Source organism: Oncorhynchus mykiss, chromosome 25, assembly GCF_057628025.1.
Source record: "Oncorhynchus mykiss isolate SJ-2025 chromosome 25, ASM5762802v1, whole genome shotgun sequence".
Lineage (NCBI taxonomy): Eukaryota > Metazoa > Chordata > Actinopteri > Salmoniformes > Salmonidae > Oncorhynchus > Oncorhynchus mykiss.
In genome coordinates this window covers 42428187-42454393 of record NC_143046.1, presented here as the reverse complement: position 1 = coordinate 42454393, position 26207 = coordinate 42428187, and the positions used below count along the sequence as shown (strand labels likewise).

Sequence of the window (26207 nt, the reverse complement as noted above, 5' to 3'; positions counted from 1 at the left end):
TCCAGAGACACAATCCATTATCGAGTATCACATTTCAAATTGAGAAGGATAAATAGAAACGCAGGAAATGGACAAACAAGTCGGTAACATAATCAAAAAGTGCAAAACGGAAGCCTGTAACAAAGGAAGAACTTTGTATTGTGCGAGAGAAACCCAGAGCCTCGCAGAGAGCTCCATGTCTCATATGAGCGGAATCCCACACTGAGACTTTTAAGGAGGGGTGGGGGGGAGGGATGTGTGTTTTCCTATTTGTCAAAGGTAACGGCACGTCCCACTGTGCAAACACCACCTTTACATGGCCCCTATGAGAATGGTAAACATTTGTACTGTAAAAAGCTTAGGGAACCCACATGAGGGGAGTTTACTGTACTCCATCTATCCCCCTCCATTCCTTCCTGTTAGCGTTTCGCTTCCGAACACAAGGAAACATCACAATAAAATCACTTTTGTATCCAGAGCCTGTCCTTTGGGGCAATTGCTGTGTGTTATGTTTTTTTTTTTTTTTTTTGCTGTAGTACCAGAAGGAGAGGCAAACTGCAGATCTAAGTTATTCCCTATAGAACATACAGTATCTAAATGGCGGGGTGTTTTGCGAACAAGACTATTTGTTTTGTTCACACAGTTCCCTTCGCCAAACAGGGCTACTGCATGGTCGGTGCCCGGTCGGTGCCCGCTCACATTCAATTAAGACGGATGTGTCCGAACAAACCACATTTTTACTTCACTCCAAACCATCGGGGCTCTCACATCTAGTATATGTTGCAGCTGTAACTGAGCTATCCTGATCTGCTCCTACTTCTGTAAATATATAGGATGCATCCCAAATGGCACCGTATTTCCCAGTGCGCAATTTGGCCAGCAAATAGCCTAGTGGTTAGAGCATTGAGCCAGTAACCAAAATGTTACTAGTTTGAATCCCTGAGACGACAAGGAGGGGAAAAAAATGTGTTGATGTGCCCTTGGCACTTAAGCCTAATTGCTCCAGAGCCTCCATTGATAACGGTACTCCCTGAGGTCATCGAGAGCGATGCAAGAAAAACATTTCCATTGAAACGGGACAAATTTAAGCATCCACCAAAATGTTTTTATATGACTTTTGACCAGGGCCTGTGGAGACTCTGGTCAAAAGCAGTGCATTATGTAGGGAATAGGGTGCTCTTTGAGACACAGTATTGGTTCAGCAAAGTATCTTCTCTGCCTTTCATATTTTCTTAGGGCCGCCACAATTGTCTGACTTGTCTCTGTCCTGCAAGTCGATTAGCTTCGGCAAATACATAGCAGCGATTTCAGCGAGCTAGCTAAGTAAGGGACAATCATTATTCGTTGATGCTAGCGGAGTGGAACTAACCTTCCACGGAGTGCATTGTTTTCCAGAGAACACATAGAGCCGCAAATTAAATATCCCTTTCATACTACGACTATAATTTAACACATTTGCCGCGAGAAATGTATTCAACATCCACTAAAGTAGCTAGCAAGTTTACTTGATGGCGATAGTAGTTGCCTTGGTAACCAAACAAACTTGCTAGTTTAGCTAACCAAACCATCAGTCCTAGCTTGCTATTAAGACAATATAATCAAACAATAAAAATAATGTTTTCAATTCGACTTAGCTCAAACATGGAACATGTAAGAATGAAACATTGCCATGGAATTCTACCGGGGAAACGCATGGTGCTTTATAAGTAAATAATGCACACTCTAGAACGCCCTTCATGCCAATCAGAAATGAGTATTCATAGCTAATATCCTCTTGAAAAAGGTAGGAGGATGCAACAAGGGCCTTGTCTGTGGGGTATCGGAAGTATAGTATAATGTGGCCGTGCCGATTCTGTCGAGCTCAGCCCCGGCCCCATCATACTCGTTAACTGTGTAATTAGAATGCTGAGATGTTAATGAAAGGACAATTCTATTTGGCTATGTCGTTACGTTCATGCATGTGTAAGGGTCTTTTGGTCAATTCATTTAATAATTATGAACAAGCCCTCAATACTGACGAACCCTCATGCTGATTTACTGCCACAGACTCCCTTTAAAGACAGGAGAGAAGACAGACATTGCCTGCATTCCATATGGCCCCCTATTTCCTACATAGTGCACTAATTTTGTCCAGGGCCCATATACCCACTATATAGGGGATAAAGTGCCATTTGGGATTCAAGTTTAGAGAAAAATTAAGCCATTTTGTTCAGTGCTTCTCACTGCTTCTTTTTCAACAGAGGGAGACATTGGCCTGTTGAAAGACCATATTATAACTAGGTCTGGAGAAGGGGAGTGCAATAACAATAGCAACAAGGATCCAATTGCAAATCCAAATAGATATTTTGTACTTATCTATTGCTGCTATGGTCAAAGCAAGCAGTGGACATCTGCCTGGTAGCGGTAAATGGTCCCCGTCGTTCTGTTTACCAGTAGCGTTTATTTGTTTACATACATTCCAGGAGTTAGCATCCATCTCGCGAGTGATAATCAAAAAAGCCTCTCTCTCTCTTTCTTTGTCTCCCCCACTCCTCTCTGTCTATCCCTTTTTCTCCACTTGTAATATTCTTCATGTACATATTTTCTAATTGTCTCAAATAATGACTTTGCTAGACTGTTGGACCTGTCAGTATGCATGTTTTGAAGAGGGTTGTGAAATAATTACGGCCAGCCAACCAAATAGGCAGTGAACCCACTAATCATTATTCATTACTGTCTGACACTGCCAAGGCAGCAGTCCAAGGCCTTTTCAGGCAGCATTTCATTGCAGGACGTCACAATTAGCATGTCCCAATCCTAACGAACCTTAAAATGCTGCCTAAGGTGCCTTCATTCGGGCATTTTTGAAGCTGGCATCCCATTTATCCTTTGCTGGGCAGGCTGTACCAAAAAACCTTGCGGCGCACCGAAAATTCGAAACAATTCTGAATTAATAGAGGACACAAGTCCCAGCATAGGAGAACATTTTCCAGAAGAATAAGGAATAGCTGAGAAATGTAAGTAAACTCAGCAAAAAATAAATGTTTTTCAGGACCCTGTCTTTCAAAGATAATTTGTTGTGTTTAAACACCGTTTCCCATGCTTGCTCAATGACACATAAACAATAAATGAACATGCACCTATGGAACAGTCGTTGAGACAGACGGTGGGCAATTAAGGTCACAGTTATGTAAACTTAGGACACTAAAGAGGCCTTTCTACTGACTCTCTGAAAAATACCAAAAGAAAGATGCCCAGGGTCCCTGCTCATCTGCATGAACATGCCTTAGGCATGCAGCAAGAAGGCATGAGGACTGCAAATGTGACCAGGGCAATGAATTGCAATGTCCGTACTGTGAGAAGCCTAAGACAGCACTACATGGAGACGGGATGGACAGCTGATCGCCCTCGCAGTGGCAGACCACGTGTAACAGCACCTGCACAGGACCTGAACATCACACTTGCGGGAGAGGTACAGGATGGCAACAACAACTGCCTGAGTAACACCAGGAACCCACAATCCCTCCATCAGACTGTCTGCAATAGACTGAGAGAGGCTGGCCTTGTAGGCCTGTTGTAAGGCAGGTCCTCACCAGACATCACCGGCAACAACGTCGTCTATGGGCACAAACCCACCGTTTCCAGACCAGACAGGACTGACATTAAGTGCACTTCACTGACGAGTCGCGGTTTTGTCTCACCAGGGGGGATGGTTGGATTTGCGTTTATCGTCGAAGGAATGAGCGTTACACCGAGGCCTGTACTCTGGAGCAGGATCGATTTGGAGGTGGAGGGTTCGTCATGGTCTGGGGCGGTGTGTCAAAGAACCATCGGACTGAGCTTGTTATCATTGCAGGCAATCTCAACACTGTGCATTACAGGGAAGACATCCTCCTCCCTCATGTAGTACCCTGGCTGCATTTTCTACAATTTTGATTAGATGAAAAAAAAAAGTATGTCTTACCTCCAAACGAGTAAGTTCATTCTAGGCTTGCTAGCCAGTGAAGTTGATTGTGCATTTGGTTTACCTTACGTTAAAGTTAGCTAACTTTCTCTTATCACTTTTCCTTCCCCTATTGTGTTACATGATTGGGTTTAAAATTAGAGGTTAAGTTATTCAACTCTTACAGTAAGTAACTAAACAAGCCCTAAAAAAATGCTGAACTGTTGACAAAATGATTTGCACATTAATAAAGGTAGTTGTAGCTTCATTGACTTGATCCAGCACTGAAATTTGAGCAGCGAGGTTCATTTCAACCTCCATTGTCTCCACTCGCTCCAGCTTTAAGGACGTCACCCTGACATCCAGAAGATGGGACAGCCTTTGTTGGGAACTTCCCCAGCCACCAGGACAATCACCATATCCCAGGGTTTTCATTTTGAAATGGGCAAAATCACAATCTTAAATAGAACCAGATTTCCCCCCATGTTGTTGTTTATCATGCAGATTTGTCAGAACATTTGTAACTTATGAAGCTCATTCTAAAATACAGACGTGAGGGGAAGTCTTCAATGTAGTCCACAATTCGTTGAAATGAGGTGTTAGTAAAGGACTGGAACTAAAAATTGTGTATAAAAAAAACTGTGGCGGTCATGACTAAATAAGCTTACTGTATTTACTGTATATAATTATATTGGACATTTTGTTTTCCTTTATTATATGCCAGTATTTTTATCCAATGCATTTAGCTTACATTAGGATGAAGTAGCCTAGGCCTTCAAATCACCTTTCACAGTGAAACACCACTATTCTTGTTATTAATCATTCTTAAACCGTCAGTATAAAAGCTATCTCAAAAATTCCTGTATCCTGCATGCAAGCTTACCTATCATGTCCACAGTTGAGCTGCAGACCAAGCAATATGTGAAAGGGGACCCTATACCATAGGATAACTATTCTAGTTGGTGTTAACTTCATACATGAATAGGTACTGAGGAGATCGATTCTGTTACTTGCTATTCGTGGCAGATACAGTATTTCCATTTTGGGATAGTTGTTCACTGAAGGTAAACAAATGTCTAGTGCTCGGTGGAATGCGAATGCATTGTCACGTGATGCTCCCTTTCGAATCCCATCACAAATGGCAGTTACCTACTAGAAAAGTGCTACCTATTAAAGGTTGAGGCCTTTGGATTGGGACACAGCTAACCTCCCCATGCAGCTAACATACAGATACACACATAGACACGCATGCAAACACTCCCTACCAATCTCTGTTAACCCCCCCACCCCACCCCCAACCAAGCAGTCATCACAACATCACAAGACATGTTCAAGTTCAACACCAGCAACTGAACCAGATCCGCTTCAATCCACATGCCTTTACAGCAGCATCCGCTCCCAGATGAAAACGGAAGTAGAAGAGACTGAACTTACCTATTCTCCTCCTATCATGACATCATAATGTCTCTTTCCCATACCCATAATGCCTTGCGGTAAAATGGCTGGCTAATTAGCTCAATTCAACATCCGTGCGTGAGTCCATGTGATCCCGAGCTAACTTTCTAATTTGCTAATTCCCCACGATGGAAAATGTTGCCAGGAAACAAATCCCTCATAAATAATTTGGGTTAAAGTGTGATTGTTTAATTTTTCTTCATCTGTTAGTCCTTCATTCATTAGATTCCCTTTTTCGGAGCAAGGCTAAGAGGAGTGAGCAGGGAGCATTAAAATGGAAGACTCAGAAAATGTGAACATATAGCTAGAGAGGATCTAGAGGGGTTTTGAGAAAATTGGAGGGAAAAAAATCACAGAGGTTTAGCGTAAGGTGTGTGTTTGTTTGTTTGGGGGGGAGGGGTAAAGGCTAGGGTTATGGCTAAGAAAGTGCCTAACACTAGACGCCACACTTTGACTAGAATTTCAACATATTTCACCAAACCTGTCCTAAATTTTCCTCTATAGCAGAAGCCAATGACCAAGGAGTAGGCGAATTCAAACCAGACATAGACACTGCGACGTGAAGCCTCCTGGGTAATATGCAGATGTAGTTTTCCCTATTGACCAATGGAGCTGTTTGATTGTTTCAAATTGCTAAGATGAGAGACCTAGTCATCAAGACTGAACAAAGCAAGGCAATTCACCAGCTTCCTGTCTCTTCAGAAAATAAAGCAATTGTTACCTGGAGTAGGAGGCAAGTCAGTGAAATGGCTGCCGTTCATTTTGAGTTCATGCACTGAATCCACTGCTCTATGCTCTCCCAAGTCTGAGCACCTGTGTGTGTTTCCTTTTGAGCTGGATAAACACCCCCATGTGCATACAATGGTAGCATACAGGTCTGTGCCAGTTTCTATCCACCTAATTCTCACCCATTCTTGTTCTCTCACTCGCTCTATCTCCGTCTACAGGCATATCTTTAATTCTCCTTCTCTCTCAATTCAATTCAATTTCTTCACAGGTCGGTGCCAGTTCTACCCACTACCTTTTCCTCAAATACACACCCTCTCTTTCTCTCTCTCCCCCTCACCCTCCCTTTCTCTATGACACTTCACATAAGCTCCCCCTCTCCACTACTCTAAAACCATGGAACCAGGAAACACTAACATGACCACCTCCACTTCCTCTGCCAGGGAATCGGATGTCCTCTTAAACGTTGGAAGTCGGCAAAGAAACATCAACATTATTTCCTCTGCTAAATGTTCCTGCTGAATAATGTATGAGAGTGGTTACAACGTGATATGTAGATTTCAACCCACCTTTGTCAGCCTTTCAAGCGCATCAGAAGTTGGCTGCCACCAAATACTTCCAGACAGACATGGCTAGGCCTACAATCAGTCAATAATGTTACCAGAGCATCATATAAAGGGAAGCCTTGGTAGGGGGAGATCCCTCTACATTAGCAGCCTTAGCACCGAGACATCAAAGGGAAAGTACTAAGTTGTTATTCACAAAAACAGATCTGAGGGGCCTTATCTGAGAGTGGGCACAATGCTACCGCTAAATGTGTTCTGCTTGATGTAAGCACAGGAATACACACAGAGGAACGGAATTAATTCAAATTTTATAGATACAGAGAGACACACACACACTCACAGGTCTGAGGCCTTATGTAGGAGTGGGTATAATGGACTGCTGAAGCTGCTCTAGTTGGAGGTGTAAACAAGCTTCGTTTTACATACACAAGCTTTGACCAAGTATCTGATGGGGTAATTCTAACACTAAGGGATGAATGATGAGTAACACACACAGCTTTCCACAAACCTTTTCTCCTACCTTGGTCAGGCAGCTGGCAGACGTTGGGGGGTACGGTCATGTTGAGCACGTCGTTGACAGCCGTGTCTATGTAGTGGCCTCTCTGGACATCGTGCTCACTGTCCGTCTGGTCGCTCTCTTCGTGCCCGCTGTCCTTCAGACTATTGCCCTCCAGGTCCTTGAATGTTGATGTGCTACAGAGGGAGGGAGAGGGGGATGAGAAAGGAGAGAATGTTGATTTACTGTCACATCAACTTCTATCAGATTCTCTCCTCTTTCCTTCATCACCTCTCCCTCAATCCATTTCTCTCCTGTGTCGGTCTCTTTTTCACTATTTCCTTCTTAGCGCTCTTCTAAAAAAATCGAAACATTTTCTTCATATTGTCTCTCTTTCACTATCTCATCCTTGACTCTCTAACATGTGTCTCTCTCCACATCCTCCTCTCTCACACATTTCTCACAGCATTCGGAATCTTGAGACAAGGAGAGGGATGATGGGAATCTTCAGAAGGACTCTTAACTCTGGCCTCAGCTGTCTAGAAGGACACGACTTCACAGCGTTCCACATTTTATTTCTGGAGGGAAACGAACCTTGCTACTTCTGTAGTAATCGGCGGGTTGTGGTGGTGGAGGCACAGATTAACTCTGTTGGGGATTTTTGGGATTAAGAGGCCATTTTCAAACTCTGCTGATAGTGGAGCAAAGAGGCTGCAGGCTGTTTTAGTCTGTTTCTAAAAGGGACCGTGTGGATGGCGATGCACTGACTTCAAGGGCATCTCTAGTGTGAACCGTTGTGGCTATAAAGGGCCTGTCCGGATATTTAAATCCTGTTTTTTTATCATTTAAATGTATGTAATTATATACCCATTGATTAATTAAGAATATCAGACGTAAATGCCTCATGAACCCTGTCCCTCAGCTTTATAGCAAACCAAGAGTTGGAGACTGCCGTTGCGTTTTTCAAATAACAGAGTGGGCTTTTAAAACGCCTTGCAATTACACTCTACTGTTCAACAATCAGATGATAATCAAGCATTCCAGGAAGGAAAGGAATATAGAAAATGCTATGAGCATGTACGTATGTGCACAGATTGAATCTGTCTTGTTTGGGGCTTAAAGTCAATCAACAGCTTCATAGTGTATGCATGATTTCTGTTCATTTGATTGCCGCCCCACTGGAACAAATTGGGCTATACAAACAAGACTGCTATTGAGGGAGGAGGCGAATGTATACATCAAGAACCTCACGTAGGAGAAGAGAGGAGAATGGAGGAGAAGAGAAAAAATATAAGAGAAGGAAAGAGAAGAGACATAAAGAAAGAAAAAAACAGTAGCAACAGCAGTTCCCAGCTTTCCTTTGAGAGGTTTGCCTGGGAAAGGGGGAGAGAGAGAGGTACTGCAGTGACGGTAATGCTGGCTTTACCTCTCTCTGATGTTATCAGTATAATTGCACCTGTCCCAGACTACAGGCCCACAGGCTCCTAGGGGATAGCTTTGTAGTGTGCTGCAGAGGCCCCTCGCTTAAATGTGCTTTTGTTTACATAAACATAGGGATTTTTTGGGGAGTAAAATTGCCATAATGCCTTTTCAAAAAGCCGGGGACGGCCTCAAACAAAGGGAGGTTGGAATGTTCCGCAGCTGCAGGTAAAAAGTGAGAAATTATAGGCCTGGCCACAACAACAAAAAATAAATTGCTGCAGGGCGTTATTAGAGTTGTCTACACTACCCCGCCGGAACCACAAGCTCACCTTATATCCTGCTTCAGGTGGAATCAGGAATGCACCATTAGTCCCATACCCCATACCTTTATATCCTGCTCAATGTTCTCAAAATGGGCAACTCAAATGAACTTAATTATTGGTACTTTGGTATTAGCATTGAGCTGATGTAAAAATAAAAAAAACACACTGAGATCCAACTGTGCTACGAACCTCTTGCAATATTGAAATCACGTTCCTGGCCAAAATTCTATTTGATTTCTTTAAATCTTATTCACGATGTATAAGTCGTTTTACGAGCCGTGTTTTAGCAGGAGTTTTTCATATTGCTCAACGTGTCTTGATTTATGTTTTTATGGGAATGGATGGAATTATTCATGATAATGTTAAAATATGTGCTTTGAAGACACAGACTTGAAAAAATGTACCTAATATAGTAGTGAGGGATCATTTTAGAGTCTAATTCCAAATTAGATTATTGACTGTGTGAATTTGTAGTGAATACACAGAACAAACACGGGTCTTCACAACATGCACACTCATGCATTTGCAGCCCATAGCATATGACAATTACGGATCACAACGGGTGACAGCGGAAAATATCAAATTGCCTAATCAAGACATACCTTTTGATAAGATGTGCTCGGCTGTTCACATAGCTGGAGTCGATATAATTATCCGTCTGTAACAGAAGATTGGGGGAGGAGGGGGAAGAGGGGGAGGAAAGTAGAGAAAAAAAACAGAAGAGATGCATTTAATTTCGTAGGGAACCAAATAATGTTACAACGGTAATTGCCTTTCAATAGAAATGTTATTTTACACAAAGTGAGCGAGCCTCAGCTTTCAAAGGTGGAAGCCATTCTCTTTCAAAGTACCTACACAGAGACAAGGAGAGAGAGAGAAAGAGAGAGAGGGCCGGCTAGGAGCTGAGAGAACTAAGGAGAGTGCTGCAGTGAGGAGACACTCCTCCATCCCTCCCTCAGTCCTCTCCATCCCTCCATCAGACCAAAGTCACAAAAATGTGATCATTAGGGATGACAGTGCATCATGCAGAGATAAAATGACGGAGGGAAGGAAGAAAAGTTTTCCTTTTTCTCCTCTCCAAATCTCTTTTCTCCTCAACCTTTTTGAGAAGATCTGAATCTATAAATTCGAAATAAATAAAAGTGTAAGAGGAGAAGAAGAAATTGAGAGCGTACCAGGGGGAATCTTAACTTTTAGCAATTGCAGATTAAAAGCAAGCATGGAGGAATCTGCATACGATGGATCTCTATCCCACATAGTTCAAAGGCATTGTGCATCATTCTTGGAGAGGGGTGTTATGACAGGGGAGAGAAGGTACATTGAGACGTCCCCTTGTGTCTGGTGAGCATCTACTCAGTCAAAGGCATCCTGTATTCAACATAAAAAATAAAATCCCCCAACATTTTTAGAAAGACTGTTATAGTAAGTTAGACAGGAGAGTGACAGGGGAGAGAGGGGACATTGAACAGGTAGTCCCTTGTGCCTGGCCAACATCCACTCACGCCCAGATAACATGTCAAGAGGGTATCAAAGGCACTCTCAAAGGACTTCCCCAGCCTGCCCATGAAAACTCCATGATCCGACCCTTTCAACATACTTTGATGCAGGTGTTTTCCTGTGGGAAGAGGGAGAAAAGGACATCACTCCTCTTAAATTCCACTCTCATAGACTCATGATATGCTATCTCAGATAAAGGATAGAGGGATAGTCAGTGGCTCACATCCGGTGATGAAGTGTTTCCTCTGACAAAAGAGTCACCCCTATGATAAGAGACGTTAATGCAGGCGGTGGCACGAACTCACTGATTATCAAATGAGGGACAATATTTGCCAGCTCGGTCCTGCTGTTCGGGGGAGCGGGGAGCTGTGTGCGACGGTGAGGCAGTGAGGCAGGGTGACCAAATGCATTTGTATAAAAAAATGTAGCTTGTTAACTGGTGATGGGGTTGGCTTTTTTGAAAAGTGAAACCCTTCCCCAATCCCCACCCTATTTTTTTCCAACCTCTGTAGGTCGAGGCAGAAACCAAAATGCAAAACCACAATGTAAAAGTTAGAGAGAGAGAGGCTATTGATGCTTTTTATTGAGACATCCTGACTTAAACATCTTATGAAACACCCCCTACCCCCTCATTAAAAAGGCAAGAGTGTGTGAGAGAGAGGGGAAGGAGAGGCAGGAGACGGGAATGTAGATGCAACACTAGCCCTTGTGTTCTTGTATGTTGATGTGGCTTTTAAAAGGCACTACACAAGAGCAAGGAGGCAGGCTGGTCTCAGAGCAAAATGTATTATATTTTACTCATCTGTTTTAGTAGTTCAATTAGTATGATACGTTAAGTTACATTATTTGACCTGTTTAGTATGACATATACAGTATTACATTTGACTCCTTTAGTATGATATGTTACATTTGGTATGTTTACATGAGACAGAGTTACTTTTTTGTAAGATGGCACCGGCTGATATGGAAGCTCTGCTTCTAGCTCCTAAGCAACTTGGCAGTATTTCATTTTTTTTTTCAATTTCAGTTTTGCGTGAATGCTGCCATCAATCCACGGTTTCCGATTGGGGAAGGTTTTAATTGTCGCCGTGGGTACAACATCACCGATGCACTTGCTAATAAACTCGCTCACCGAATCAGCGTATACATCAATGTTGAACAGACTTTAGCACAGACTTTTCCTGTTTTAGTTCCTGTCTATAGGCTGGGAGCAACAAAATGGAGCCGTGGTCAGATTTGCCGAAAGGAGGGCGAGTGACGGCTGTGTATGCCTCGCGGAAGTTAGAGTAACAATGATACAGAATGCTACCAGCCTGGGTCGCGCATTCGATATGCTGATAAACTTTAGGGAGCCTTGTTTAATCCCCAGCTACAATAAATGCAGGCTCAAGATATGTGGTTTCCAGTTCATATAGAGTCCAAGGAAGTTCTTTCAGGGCCTTCGAGGTGTCTGCTTTGGGGGGTTGGGGGGGGGGGGGTATACACGACCGTGATTATAATCGAAGATAATTATCTTGGTAGATAATGCGGTTGGCATTTGATTGTAAAGAATTCTAGGTCACGTGAACAACATGACTTGAGTTCCTGTATGTTGTTATGATCACACCATGACTCATTAATCATAAGGCATACACCCCCGCCCTCTTCTTACCAGAGAGATTTTTGTTTCTGTCGGCGCGATGTGTGAAGACACCAGGTGGCTGTACCGACTCTGATGACATATCCCGAGTGAGCCATGTTTCCGTGAAACAGAGAATGTTGCAATCTCTGTTTCTCTGGAAGGCAACCCTTGCTTGGATTTCGTCTACCTTGTCAAGAGACTGGACATTGGCGAGTAGTATACTTGGGAGTATACTTGGGAGAGGTGGGTGATGTGCCCATCTATGGAGCCAGACCAGAAGACCGCTCCGTCTGCTCCTTCTGAGGCGCCGTTGCTTTGGGTCGCCTGTTGGGATCCGATCCGTTGTCCTGTTTGGTGGACCAAACAGAGGATCCGCTTCGGGAAAGTCGTATTCCTGGTCATAATGTTGGTAAGTTGACATTGCTCTTATATCCAATAGTTCCTCCAGGCTGTATGTAATAAGACTTAAGATTTCCTGGGGTAACAATGTAAGAAATAGTTCCTCCCGGCTGTATGTATTAAGACTTAAGATTTCCTGGGGTAACGATGTAAGAAGTAACAACATTAAAAATAAAAATACTAGCCGGCTTCCACCCGGTTACGCAATCCTGCACCTTAGAGGCTGCTGCCCTATATTGTACATAGACTTGGAATTCCTGGCCACTTTTAATAATGGAATTGTTGTCACTTTAATAATGTTTATACACTGTATTCTATTCTACTGTATTTTAGTCAATGCCACTCCGACATTGCTCAATCTAATATTTATGTATTTCTTAATTCCAATCTTTTACTTTTAGATTTGTCTGTAGTGCTGTGAATTGTTAGATACTACTGCACTGTTGGAGGTAGGAATACAAGCATTTTGCTACACCCACAATAACATCTGTTAATTATGTGTATGTCACCAACAAACTTTTATTTGGATTTGATTTAGAGCAAAAGCGAAAGCAGGGTGGTTGGTCGCGAATGTCTAGCAAGCGAAAGGTTGTGTGTTTAAATCTCATCACAGACAACTTTAGCATTTCAGGTAATTAGCATCTTTGCAACCACTTACATTTGAACTACTTTGCATGTTAGCTAAGCCATCCCGTTACCTTAACCCTAACATACTGCTGACCTACAAAAGCAGTCCAACGCAACATATCATCCTAAAGCAGTCGAACATAGCATATCATAATAAGCGGGTGACCGGGCTACCTACAGTGGCTTGCAAAAGTATTCACCCCCCTTGGCATTTTTCCTACTTTGTTGCCTTAGAACCTGGAATTAAAATACAGTTGTTTTTTTTTTTGGGGGGGGGGGGGGGGGTTGTATCAGTTGATTTATACAACATGCCTACCACTTTGAAGTTTCAAAATCTGTTTTATTGGGAAACAAAAATGAAATAAGACAGAAAAAATTGACAACTTGACAGCGCATAACTGTTCACCCTCCCAAAGTCAATACTTTGTAGAGCCACCTTTTGCAGCAATTACAGCTGCAAGTCTCTTGGGGTAGGTCTCTGTAAGCTTGGCACATCTAGCCACTGGGATTTTTGCCCATTCTTCAAGGAAAAACTTCTCCAGCTCCTTCAAGTTGGATGGGTTCCGCTGGTGTACAGCAATTTTTAAGTCATACTACAGATTCTCAATTGGATTGAGGTCTGGGCTTTGACTAGGCCATTCCAAGACATTTAAATGTTTCCCTTTAAACCACTCAAGTGTTGCTTCATCAGTATGCTTAGGGTCATTGTCCTGCTGGAAGGTGAACCTCCGTCCCAGTCTCAAATCTCTGGAAGACTGAAACAGGTTTCCCTCAAGAATTTCCCTGTATTAGGCGCCATCCATCATTCCTTCAATTCTGACCAGTTAGCGTTGTCCTTGATGGCCAAAAAGCTCAATTTTTGTGTCATCTGACCAGAGTACCTTCTTCCATATGTTTGGGGAGTCTCCCACATGCCTTTTGGCGAACACCGGACATGTTTGCTTATTTTTTTCTTTAAGCAAAGGCTTTTTTCTTGCCACTCTTCTGTAAAGCCCGGGTCTGTGGAGTGTATGTCTAAAGTGGTCCTATGGACAGATACTCCAATCTCTGTTGTAGGGCTTTGCAGCTGCTTCAGGGTCATCTTTGGTCTCTTTGTTGCCTTTCTGATTAATGCCCTCCTTGCCTGGTCCGTGAGTATTGGTGGGCTGCCCTCTTTGCTTGTCTCTGACCTGTTTGGAGAGCTCCTTGGTCTTCATGGTGCCGCTTAATTGGTGGTACCCCTTGCTTAGTGGTGTTGCAGACTCTGGGGCCGTTCAGAACAGGTGTACAGTGCCTTGCGAAAGTATTCGGCCCCCTTGAACTTTGCGACCTTTTGCCACATTTCAGGCTTCAAACATAAAGATATAAAACTGTAGTTTTTTGTGAAGAATCAACAACAAGTGGGACACAATCATGAAGTGGAACGACATTTATTGGATATTTCAAACTTTTTTAACAAATCAAAAACTGAAAAATTGGGCGTGCAAAATTATTCAGCCCCCTTAAGTTAATACTTTGTAGCGTCACCTTTTGCTGCGATTACAGCTGTAAGTCGCTTGGGGTATGTCTCTATCAGTTTTGCACATCGAGAGACTGCATTTTTTTCCCATTCCTCCTTGCAAAACAGTTCGAGCTCAGTGAGGTTGGATGGAGAGCATTTGTGAACAGCAGTTTTCAGTTCTTTCCACAGATTCTCGATTGGATTCAGGTCTGGACTTTGACTTGGCCATTCTAACACCTGGATATGTTTATTTTTGAACCATTCCATTGTAGATGTTGCTTTATGTTTTGGATCATTGTCTTGTTGGAAGACAAATCTCCGTCCCAGTCTCAGGTCTTTTGCAGACTCCATCAGGTTTTCTTCCAGAATGGTCCTGTATTTGGCGCCATCCATCTTCACATCAAATTTAACAATCTTCCCTGTCCCTGCTGAAGAAAAGCAGGCCCAAACCATGATGCTGCCACCACCATGTTTGACAGTGGGGATGGTGTGTTCAGCTATGTTGCTTTTACGCCAAACATAACGTTTTGCATTGTTGCCAAAAAGTTCCATTTTGGTTTCATCTGACCAGAGCACCTTCTTCCACATGTTTGGTGTGTCTCCCAGGTGGCTTGTGGCAAACTTTAAACGACACTTTTTATGGATATCTTTAAGAAATGGCTTTCTTCTTGCCACTCTTCCATAAAGGCCAGATTTGTGCAATATACGACTGATTGTTGTCCTATGGACAGAGTCTCCCACCTCAGCTGTAGATCTCTGCAGTTCATCCAGAGTGATCATGGGCCTCTTGGCTGCATCTCTGATCAGTCTTCTCCTTGTATGAGCTGAAAGTTTAGAGGGACGGCCAGGTCTTGGTAGATTTGCAGTGGTCTGATACTCCTTCCATTTCAATATTATCACTTGCACATTGCTCCTTGGGATGTTTAAAGCTTGGGAAATCTTTTTGTATCCAAATCCGGCTTTAAACTTCTTCACAACAGTATCTCGGACCTGCCTGGTGTGTTCCTTGTTCTTCATGATGCTCTCTGCGCTTTTAACGGGCCTCTGAGACAATCACAGTGCAGGTGCATTTATACGGAGACTTGATTACACACAGGTGGATTGTATTTATCATCATTAGTCATCATTAGTCATTTAGGTCAACATTGGATCATTCAGAGATCCTCACTGAACTTCTGGAGAGAGTTTGCTGCACTGAAAGTAAAGAGGCTGAATAATTTTGCACGCCCAATTTTTCAGTTTTTGATTTGTTAAAAAAGTATGAAATATCCAATAAATGTCGTTCCACTTCATGATTGTGTCCCACTTGTTGTTGATTCTTCACAAAAAAATACAGTTTTATATCTTTATGTTTGAAGCCTGAAATGTGGCAAAAGGTCGCAAAGTTCAAGGGGGCCGAATACTTTCGCAAGGCACTGTGTATATATACTGAGATCATGTGACACTTAGAATGCACACAGGTGGACTTTATTTAACTAATTATGTGACTTCTGAAGGTAATTGGTTGCACCAGATCTTATTTAGGGTCTTCATAGCAAAGGGGGTGAATACGTATGCACATTCCACTTTTCCAATTTTTTTGGTTTTTTTTAACAACTTTTCTTTCTTTTTTCACTTGAATTTGGACTATTTGTGCATGTCCGTTAATGAAATCTAAAGACAAATCCATTTAAATTACAGGATATAATGCAACAAAACATGAAAAACGCCAAGGGGGATGAATACTTTTGCAAGGCACTGTATTAAATCGGTAGGCCTATGTAACATATCTTTCTAAATGAAGTGGTGTGGATTTTGGTCAAATATTATTACGTTTTGCTTTGAGACCAGGTTGATGCGGACTTGATGCGGCCTTCCAGAGTCGTGTTTACCTCTGGCAAATAGCACCCAGCTATGGTCTTTGGAACAACATTTTAAAACAGTGAAATGCTTACTTACGGGTACTTTTTCAACTATGCAGAGTTAAAGGTAGAGTTAAAGTGACTAGGCAACATGATAGGTAGTACACAGTAGCAGCAGAGGGTAGCCATTTGATTAGCTATTTAGCAGTCTTGTTTTGCACTCTTATGGCTTGGGGGTAGAAGCTGTTTAGGGTCCTGTTGGTTTCAGAATTGGTACACTGGTACCGCTTGCTGTGCAGTAGCAGAGAGAACAGTCTATGGCTTTGGTGGGAAAAAGTCGGCCTTCATAGCATGGTTTAGAGGTCTTGGATGACAAGGAGCATGGGCCCAGCGATGTACTGGGTTGTACTCATCACCCTCTGTAGCGCCTTGTTGTCAGGTGCCTTGCAGTTGCTGTACCAAGCGTTGATGCAGCCAATAAAGAATTCTCAAAGGTGCAGCTGACAATTTTTGAGGATCTGAGAGGCCATGCCTCTCTTGAGGGAGAAGTGGTGCTCTCTTCACCCTCTTCACAACTGTGTGGGTGTGTGTGGAACATGTTATTCATTCCTTGGTGAAGAACCGAAGATGAACTGCATGCCCCACCAAAGAACTTGAAACTGTTGACCCACTCCACTACAGCCCCATGGATGTGGATTGGGGCATGCTCGCCACTCCGTTTCCTGTAGTCCACGATTAGTTTCTTTGTCTTGCTGTTGTTGAGGGAGATGTTGTTGTCCTAGCAGTGCCAGGTCTCTGACACTGGCAGGTCTCTGACCACTGTTGTGTCATCAGCAAACTTGATGATGGTATTGGAGTCTTGTGCGGTAGTCATGGGTAAACAGGGAGTATAGGAGGGGACTAAGCACACACCCCTGTGGGGCCTGTGTTGATGGACAGTGTGGAAGATGTGTTGATGCCTACCATCACCGCCTGGAGGCGGCACATCAGGAAGTCCAGGATTCAGCACATGGGTGTGTGCTTACTGTTTATTAATGCTAGGGAAATGCATGTCTGTGTTTGTTTTACTCTTTAGTAGACCTGCCATTTTCTCTCCTAGCTTCAAGGACAAACACAATGCGATCAAATATATAATAATGTCATCAGCTTTAGCAATGTACTGTACTATAGGTTAAAGAAGTATTGTTGAAATATCACGTTCCCCCCAACAACTTACATACCAGCTATACTGCAATGGTTAAATGTCAACATTTTGACAAATTAAAATGAGACCAATGTAAATCAGAGACGTAATTGTGGTTGAAATATCACGTTCCCCAACAGCAATATAAGTCACAGTTGTTATTGTGGTTGAAATATGGTGTTTCCTCCACCCCCTCTGTCCAGTAGACTAGGCCCGCCAAAATACCTCAATCACTGACCAAATAAGGCCATTGTTTGTCGTCTCACCTCCACACCGGCTAATTACATCATCTCACAAATTTCAATCTTAATTCATTAAACCTTAACTCATTGTCATCAAGGAGATCATTCGTGAAAAGCTATTTTAATTAACATTTTATTAGCCGCCCTTAACTCATCTGTAATTATTGTTGATAGTTATTTTGTGGTTGGATGTGTATGCACTGTACATAGACATATATTGTATTGTGTGGTTTTTTTGGTGGAGCGTTCACCTGTGCTCCACTTTGGTCCCAGTGAGCACTCATTATAATGCCTGGATCACAGAAATATAATGAATGTATTATATTTCTATGGCCAGGATTTCCATCTAGCCCAGGCATTCAGTGAGAGGCTAATGAAAGTGCATGGCGAGAGTAGCAAGGGGAAAACTTAATATACATTTCCTGATGAATCTCACTTTGGCTCAAGCCCTGTAATTGGTTTGGAATAGTAAGCTCAGCATTGAGTGTCGTCAGTCCCCCTGGGAGTAGCGATGGTGGGAGGGATGATGCTTAGGCACTATAGTGGTTTAGTAGTCTACACACTGGGCTACGTCATCAGGACTGCATTTCTCCAAATGCACTGCTCCGTATTCACCACAGGTAATCCTATTGTAATCCCTTCAAGACACCCTAATGCCCCCTTATATTCTTGGTTTTCTGCCCTTTATAATGATTTGAACTACTATTCAACCGTTCAGTAGAGTAGCTTCAATGGACCTGTGCTCCACCAAGGGACTCTAGTCATCAGTAAAATCAGAGCAGCAATAAAGCGAGCACATTTTCTCAATTATCACATAGTCAATGGCAATGCGCAAACACAAATCAGAAAAGGGCACAAACTTGCCTACTGCGTTCATGAGGAGGCACTCTGGAGAGGGTTTTTCTGAGGGAGAATATGGCCAGATAAATTAGCAGGGCGGCTTCCTGTAAAGAAATGCCCTCCGCCCACGTCCGCCTTTATCTATCTGACCAACTTTAAAAAGCGGAGGAGGAAATGTCGATATTTCTTGCGCTGAGATCGAGTTTCAGGCCGATGGACTTAACTATCGCTAGGCCACTGCAAATGGCTACTTAATCAAGTTGGACAATGTGTTGTTGTGATCTGAGTGGCCCAAGTTTGACAGCCAGAGTCACTCTATCCCTATAATTATTGTTCCGTTTCATCTGGAGAAGAGGAGGGTTAAAGCGCTTGGGGGAGTAAAAAAGAAGATGGGTCGAATGAAAGTGGTGAACGAGGGAGGGTACAAGGGAGGGGACAAGGGAGGGGGAGATAGGTGAGACTTCTCTTTCTACTCACCCTCTAGCCCCAGCCCTAAGGCCTCCCCTTTCCCCTTCTCTCTTCCTCCCTCTTTTTCTCCCATGAAAGGGGCACTAGTGGGATCCTCCTCGGTGACACTCTTTCTGCCGCAGCAGAGAGAGGAAAAGCAATCTTCTCGCTTAGTCTCTGCCATGAGATTTGATTTACCTTCCTACCTAGCGTGACAATAGGTATTCATTGTATATGGGAGTGGAGAGGGGCACCCAGTGTGTGATTGTTTGTGTGTAGGAGAGGACGGGTTGGGAGCAAACACAAGCACCAGGCAAGTTCTGGAGTTGTCGGGAAAATATAAGAAAGAAAGTAGAAGAAAATATTGACACAAAGTCACAATGTTGGTTTCTTTAAAAAAAAATCTCCGCCGTGGCCTGATATATCAACCAATACAAATCAACTTGCATTTACAGATGAGGGATGCAAAAAAAGTAATTGACTAATTGAAGCGGCACGCTAAAAACTCAAATTATTAATTATCGTGCCCGTGTCCTTGTTTTCAGTTTCCAAAGATAAAACTCCTATAAGTATGCCATTTTAAATAATTTAAGATGAGCGGAACACTTCATTTAAATGACTAAAACCTTCCACAAATGTAGTTGGAATGGAAGAAGTGAGTTAGTGGTGGTAGACAAAAACGTGTTTGGAAAAATAAGCACTGGGGAAAAAACAAGGTCTGGACAGAGGAACTCAATGCCCGTCGTGGATGCAGGCCTCTAATCATGTTAAGTTGTTCTGCAGAAACACTCAGCCGAGGCTGTATCAATTAAGTCAGCCACACAGCCTCTGGCTACACCATTCCCTCTGTAGGCTACTAAATATGAAAATAGTCCACAATATCATCAACATAGAAAAAAGCACAAAGTCCCACGATTAAAACAGACTGTATTTTCATGCCTGATTTGGTCTTTCACACTCTCAGTCTGCAGTCTTGAGTCATCTCATAGCGGGGCTTACTCATACGGTCCCTTGAGTCCCGGGAAGGAAATGTTACCCATAATGAGCCATGTTGTTTCTATACTCTTCCCCAGGAAGGGGTCAGATATTAGGGCTCAGTGAGCGAGAGGGAGGGAAGGGGGGACAGCAGAGGGAAGGCTTAGTGTCTGAAGAAGCATCTGTTTACACACGTATGTATTCCTCCTTGTATAATGCTTCAGTGAAGCTGCAGAGGAGATTGTGTGTGTGTGTGTGTGGCCTATCATCCCACACCCCGCTCTTGCACATTCCGATCGCGAATAGAAACGCTCACCCATAAGCCTCTCACACTCTCTCTGTCACGCACATCTTTCTCTCTTTCCAAAAAATACTGCTCTGACAAACTCTGATTTGCATGCCTGTGCTGGTGCCCCCACCACAACTGCTACTGCTAACACGGCCGCCACACCAGACCTGCCACTGTATAACCCACTTCTCTAACCAGCTCGGCTTCGCGCTGTGTGGCACTACCCATGACAGCACACCAGATCAGCACAGTACCTGCTAGGAGTGAGATTTATGCAGCATTTACCAACGGGAGAGGGTAGAAATGCTCAACAAGCCTGTAGACAATATCCCCACATTCACCACTCTCTTCTCCTCCTATTTCCCAACACACACACACACACCTATAGAATGTCCTATAGATCCTCTACATCTGCTAGATTATAAATGTCCCTTTTCCCAGCCAGGAGGCTCAACCAGTAAACAGGGGTGAAAAAGCGCCCAAGGTACCACACCCATTGAACTAGTGGATGAGATTACACATTCCATTTCTGGAGCCCTCCCCACGATGAATACGAGGGAGTTGTTACCATTTAATATCAATCGGCACCCTGCAAACTAATTACGGCCGATCCGTGGGCACGTGTAAAGTTCTCAGCATCATTTCACTTTATCACCTGTCAATTCAGCCCCCAATTTGGAATCAAACGTATTATGAAAGTGAGTGACTTTTTGCGAGTAGTGAAGGTATGTAACGGCGTTCTGAAAGCAGAGCTAAGAAATGCATTTTCCCCATTCTTTGTGTCTGCAGGCACTGTGGTAGTGCTACTATGTTCACACAGAGTATGTGTCCCAAATGGCACTATTCCCTATACAGTGCACTATTTTTGACCTGGGCCCATAGGGCTCTGGCCATAAGTAATGTACTATGCAGGGTATAGGTTGCCATTTGGGTCACAAGCACAGATACATTAATAGCAGACAGAGTGAATCAAACGCGATCACACCACTGCCCTTGACCACGTGTTGGTGTCGTCGGCATTGTTTGAACCCGACTATACAACCCGTCCGCCGAGGGAGGAAACACAATGAAACAGTATATGTCAACACAATGCTCCTACTTCCTGATTCCAGTCTTTCTCTCGTTCAGTCTCTTTCTCTCCGCCTTCCCGTGTGAAACGGAACAAACATTTGCCCATTCTGTTCAGAAACAATCTGCTTGTTTTAATAAACTGAGGAAAAGAAAAGACAACGGTGTGTGGATACTTTTTTGAGTACTTTTTTCCTGCCTTGGCATCTGTAGCTACAAAGAGCGAGAGGAGGAGGCTCTCATGCCCTTGAGTTTTGAACCAGCAATAATGTAATAGCCTCAATAGCCAATCCCAGGCTATAACATCCCTTATAGGCATCATCTCCTTCGGCTCCATTTGTGTGCGAGTGAGTGGAGATGTGATTAATTATACATACATTAATAGCAACAGCATTCATAATTCATGAGGTCGTCAAACGTTAACGCTGCTTTCCCTCCTTTTCCGTGTGATTAAAATATTTAAAATAATATGCCCACGTCGAGATGTCTGTTGCTGCATTCTGGAGGACGGGGCTGAGAGCGTTGGTTTTAGCCTGGTCTTGTTGTTGTTGTCTTACTAGAGAGGAGCATTGTTCAAGCCCACCGCTCCCCTGTTTCTAAAGTGTCAGTCAGAGTCGGAAAGGATCGGAATAGCACCTGTATTGTGCTTTGTCAGTGTATCTGCCTTTGTGGTAAAATGCAAATGAGACCGAGACAATGTATCCACTGAGAGTAGCAGGCTATCAGCGTAACATCCCGCTCAGTAGATTCACACCACTGACACAGAGAGAAGGGAGTATGGGGAACTGTGGTTACATTTCACAACTGTGTGTGCCTGTTTGTGTATGTCAGTGTGTGCCTTTTTTTTTTTAAAGCTATCTATCTGCCCGTCTGTTTTGAGCGAAATCCTGAAGGAATGTGTCAAGATTAAGATTTGGGGTTTTACATACTAAAAAGGGGAGGGGAAAACTCTTGGCTATCACATGCTAGCTTTTTCAAAGGGGTAAATAGGCTTACTTTCCTCTTAAGCCTGCGAAACCTAATCAAACTCAAATAGCAGGAACTTCCCCTGAGGCAGTCCCAGGGGATTTTCCTTAATTTGGATGTCAGGATAAAAAAAGAAGAAAAAAAACCCAACCTTTTACACCCTCATCCCAAACTGGGGAAGTCTGCTCGGATGTCAACTGGGACAGGTGGACATTTGCATCGAAATTCCCTGAACAGGCCCTGGAATTCCAGAATGATCATTCAAAGGAAGTCGGAACATCTAATCAGAATGTCGAATCCACGCAGATTTCCTCAGTTCTCCATTCGTCCGGTGGTAGGCGTGAAACCGGTGTGGTTACTAACCATTTTAGCTTTCCAAGTTAATTAACCTAGTGAGGATTTCGGAGGGCTTCGTCTCAATTGTGGATTTTCTCTGTTCAACAATGTAAAAGGGGAGAGGGGAGACTGTAATTTAATGTTCTTATCATTCCCACCGCTTTTGGTGAACATTACTTCCCTGTCACTAATCCCAAGTCTCAAATAGGAGCCCCTTTGCAGTATCTCTCCCACATTCTTAGGTCTAATAATCCTACATACTTAAAAGTGGCACTGGAAGTAGGCTGAGCTTTCATGATTAACACAGTCAGAAGACATTCAAACTGTGCTCCTTTACTGTATATTTACATTAGAGTGTAGAGTAGAAAAATACCTATTGTAGGATACAGTTGTACTAATACAGAATACTACCGTAAAACTTCAATGAAACACCAAGTATCAAATGGCATATATAATGTGAAAATAATATAAAAATAGCCTCATAAGCCTCATAAAAATGATCAATGGAAATCAAATTTATCAACCCATGGAGGTCTGGAGTCACACTCAAAATTAAAGTGGAAAACCACACTACAGGCTGATCCAACTTTGAAGTAATGTCCTTAAAACAAGTCAAAATGAGGCTCAGTAGTGTGTGTGGCCTCCACGTGCCTGTATGACCTCCCTACAATGGCTGGGCATGCTCCTGATGAGGTTGCAGATGGTCTCCTGAGGGATCTCCTCCCAGACCTGGACTAAAGCATCCGCCAACTCCTGGACAGTCTGTGTTGCAACGTGGCATTGGTGGATGGAGCGAGACATGATGTCCCAGATGTGCTCAATTGGATTCAGGTCTCGGGAACTGGGAAATGCCTTCCTCTTGCAGGAACTGCTGACACACTCCAGCCACATGAGGTCTAGCATTGTCTTGCATTAGGAGTCTGGGGTCTGAGGATCTCATCTCGGTACCCAATGGCAGTCAGGCTACCTCTGGCGAGCACATGGAGGGCTCCCCAAAGAAATGCCACCCCACACCATGACTGACCCACCGCCATACCGGTCATGCTGGTGGATGTTGCAGGCAGCAGAACGTTCTCCACGGCGTCTCCAGACTCTGTCACGTCTGTCACATGTGCTCAGTGTGAACCTGCTTTCATCTGTGAAGAGCACAGGGCGCCAGTGGCGAATTTGCCAATCTTGGTGTTCTCTGGCAAATGCCAAACGTCCTACACGGTGTTGGGCTTTAAGTACAACCCCCACCTGTGGACGTCGGGCCCTCATACCACCCTCATGGAGTCTGTTTCTGACCGTTTGAGCAGACACATGCACATTTGTGGCCTGCTGGAGGTCATTTTGCAGGGCTCTGGCAGTGCTCCTCCTGCTCCTCCTTGCACAAAGGCGGAGGTACCGGTCCTGCTGCTGGGTTGTTGCCCTCCTACAGCCTCCTCCACGTCTCCTGATGTACTGGCCTGTCTCCTGGTAGTGCCTCCATGCTCTGCACACTACGCTGACAGACACAGCAAACCTTCTCGCCACACCTCGCATTGATGTGCCATCCTGGATGAGCTGCACTACCTGAGCCACTTGTGTGGGTTGTAGACTCCGTCTCATGCTACCACTAGAGTGAAAGCACCGCCAGTATTCAAAAGTGACCAAAACATCAGCCAGGAAGCATAGGAACTGAGAAGTGGTCTGTGGTCAACACCTGCAGAACCACTCCTATATTGGGGGTGTCTTGCTAAATTGCCTATAATTTCCACCTGTTGTCTATTCCATTTGCACAACAGCATGTGAAATGTATTGTCAATCAGTGTTGCTTCCTAAGTGGACAGTTTGATTTCACAGAAGTGTGATTGACTTGGAGTTACATTGTGTTGTTTAAGTGTTCCCTTTATTTTTTTGAGCAGTGTATAAACACACATACAGGACAACAAAACATTGTACGTAAAAAAAGTCTTGACTGAAAACAATTACACTCTTCTATGATATATACATCAATCAAGTGTTTAAACTCCACCAACGTAACTAGATCATGACATTTTAAAATGTTCAGAAGAGAATTTCAGGAACACGGAGCTAAGTAACAAACTATTTATACCACGACCTGTTCTATATTTTGGTTCTGTTAGAAGCAAATGAGAATGGGACCGTAATTGATATTTATTTACCGACCTGACTAAAAAAGAGCAGAGATAAAATGGCATTTTACCCAATGTGGCCTTATAAATCAGAGTATAGTGTTTAAGCCCATGCAAGGTCAATGACTACCAGCCAACAGCGCTGTAGAGATCACAATGATGTGTTAGACGTTTCTGATTTGTAATGAACCTGAGGGCTGCATGATACACTGAATCAAGTGCTCTCGGGGTAGTGGTTGAGGCCTGCATATATATATAACATCATTATTTCAGCAAATAAACGCCTGCTTCAAATAAACACTGGGACTAAATGAATTGTTTATGAAGTTAGCATGAATAAGTTTTATTGTTTGATTTGTTACATGAAATAATTCAGTAATGACAACAACAAAAAATGTTAATCATTACTTTTTATCACTAGTAAGAAACAGCTGAGAACTGCTGGCTAACTGGCAAGAATGAAAACGGCCAACAACTTCGGAAGTACAGACCCCTATAAATCGTCAGATTGCCCTCTAGTGGTGGAAGTAAGAACTGCTGAAAATGCACAGTCGAAGAGGAGAATAATTATTCTGCCAAGGAAAAGTTTATAAATAAATGTGAGAGAGTTTGTAAATGGATTAGAATGCTGGAATTAAACAATTAACTATGCAAATGAGCAAAAGCTGTGTGCATTAAATACTTCCCTATGACACAACATTCGACGTCTCCGGGTCCTATCAGCGTAGGGAGAGCTATCAATCGAAGACAGTGAACACTGTTGTGATCGCTTGACACAACAAAGTGAAGTAATGAAATGGTTCATCGGTGGCTATACCCCCCCCCCCCCCAAAATATCTAGCAGGCAGGCAGGCGGCTGCCATGTTGGGTTGTCTCTTCAGATTCCAACCCCCTCTCTCACTCGCTCTCCTGTCCTCGGGAGACTGACAAGGCATCTTTCCAGACATTTTTGTTGGATTAGAAGCCAATTTATGCTTGATCCGAAAATGTGGTTTGAAGCACCGTATGGATGGTTTCACGCAATTGCGGAACCTCCGGAGGCATACAGAGGCCAAATTGAGCTCCGTACCGCATTGTCGTACGTCTCTCCATTTTTTAACAATGCGGTAGGTGATGGTGGGAGGTTCTGTATCAACACAAACAACTTCCTTCACAACGGCTCTTTGCTGCTCTGCGAAGCGCAAAACGTATGTTTGCTCAGACCTCTGTCGGAGGCTGCATCACGGTAAATGATGTATGGCAGACGTCGGATTGACCATGCAGTGCCTTTAAGATTTGCAGCAGCTCATTACAGACTGGGGCTCGGTGAGAGGATGCACTCACTCTGAGATGGATTGAGTGGGTCTCGTTATTGACATGCGTTAATCTGACACTTGCTGAAGGATGAGTC

At 43.4% G+C, this 26207-nt stretch overlaps 1 protein-coding gene across 10 annotated transcripts in view; it reads right to left on the bottom strand.

Annotated features, from left to right (window-relative positions):
• The window catches only part of LOC110505190 (protocadherin-19), a 77834-nt gene that overhangs the window by 20659 nt on the left and 30968 nt on the right, over positions 1-26207 (bottom strand). For 4 of the 10 annotated variants that reach the window (XM_021584230.3, XM_021584235.3, XM_021584233.3 and 1 more), the window contains exons 3-4: positions 9492-9547; positions 7157-7341 (exon numbers count right to left, since the gene is read on the bottom strand). In XM_021584230.3, the coding sequence (XP_021439905.3) occupies positions 7157-7341; positions 9492-9547 (241 nt within the window). The remainder of the gene's footprint in view (positions 1-7156; positions 7342-9491; positions 9548-26207) is intronic. The other 6 variants (XM_021584231.3, XM_090219945.1, XM_021584234.3 and 3 more) reach the window with 3 other exon arrangements.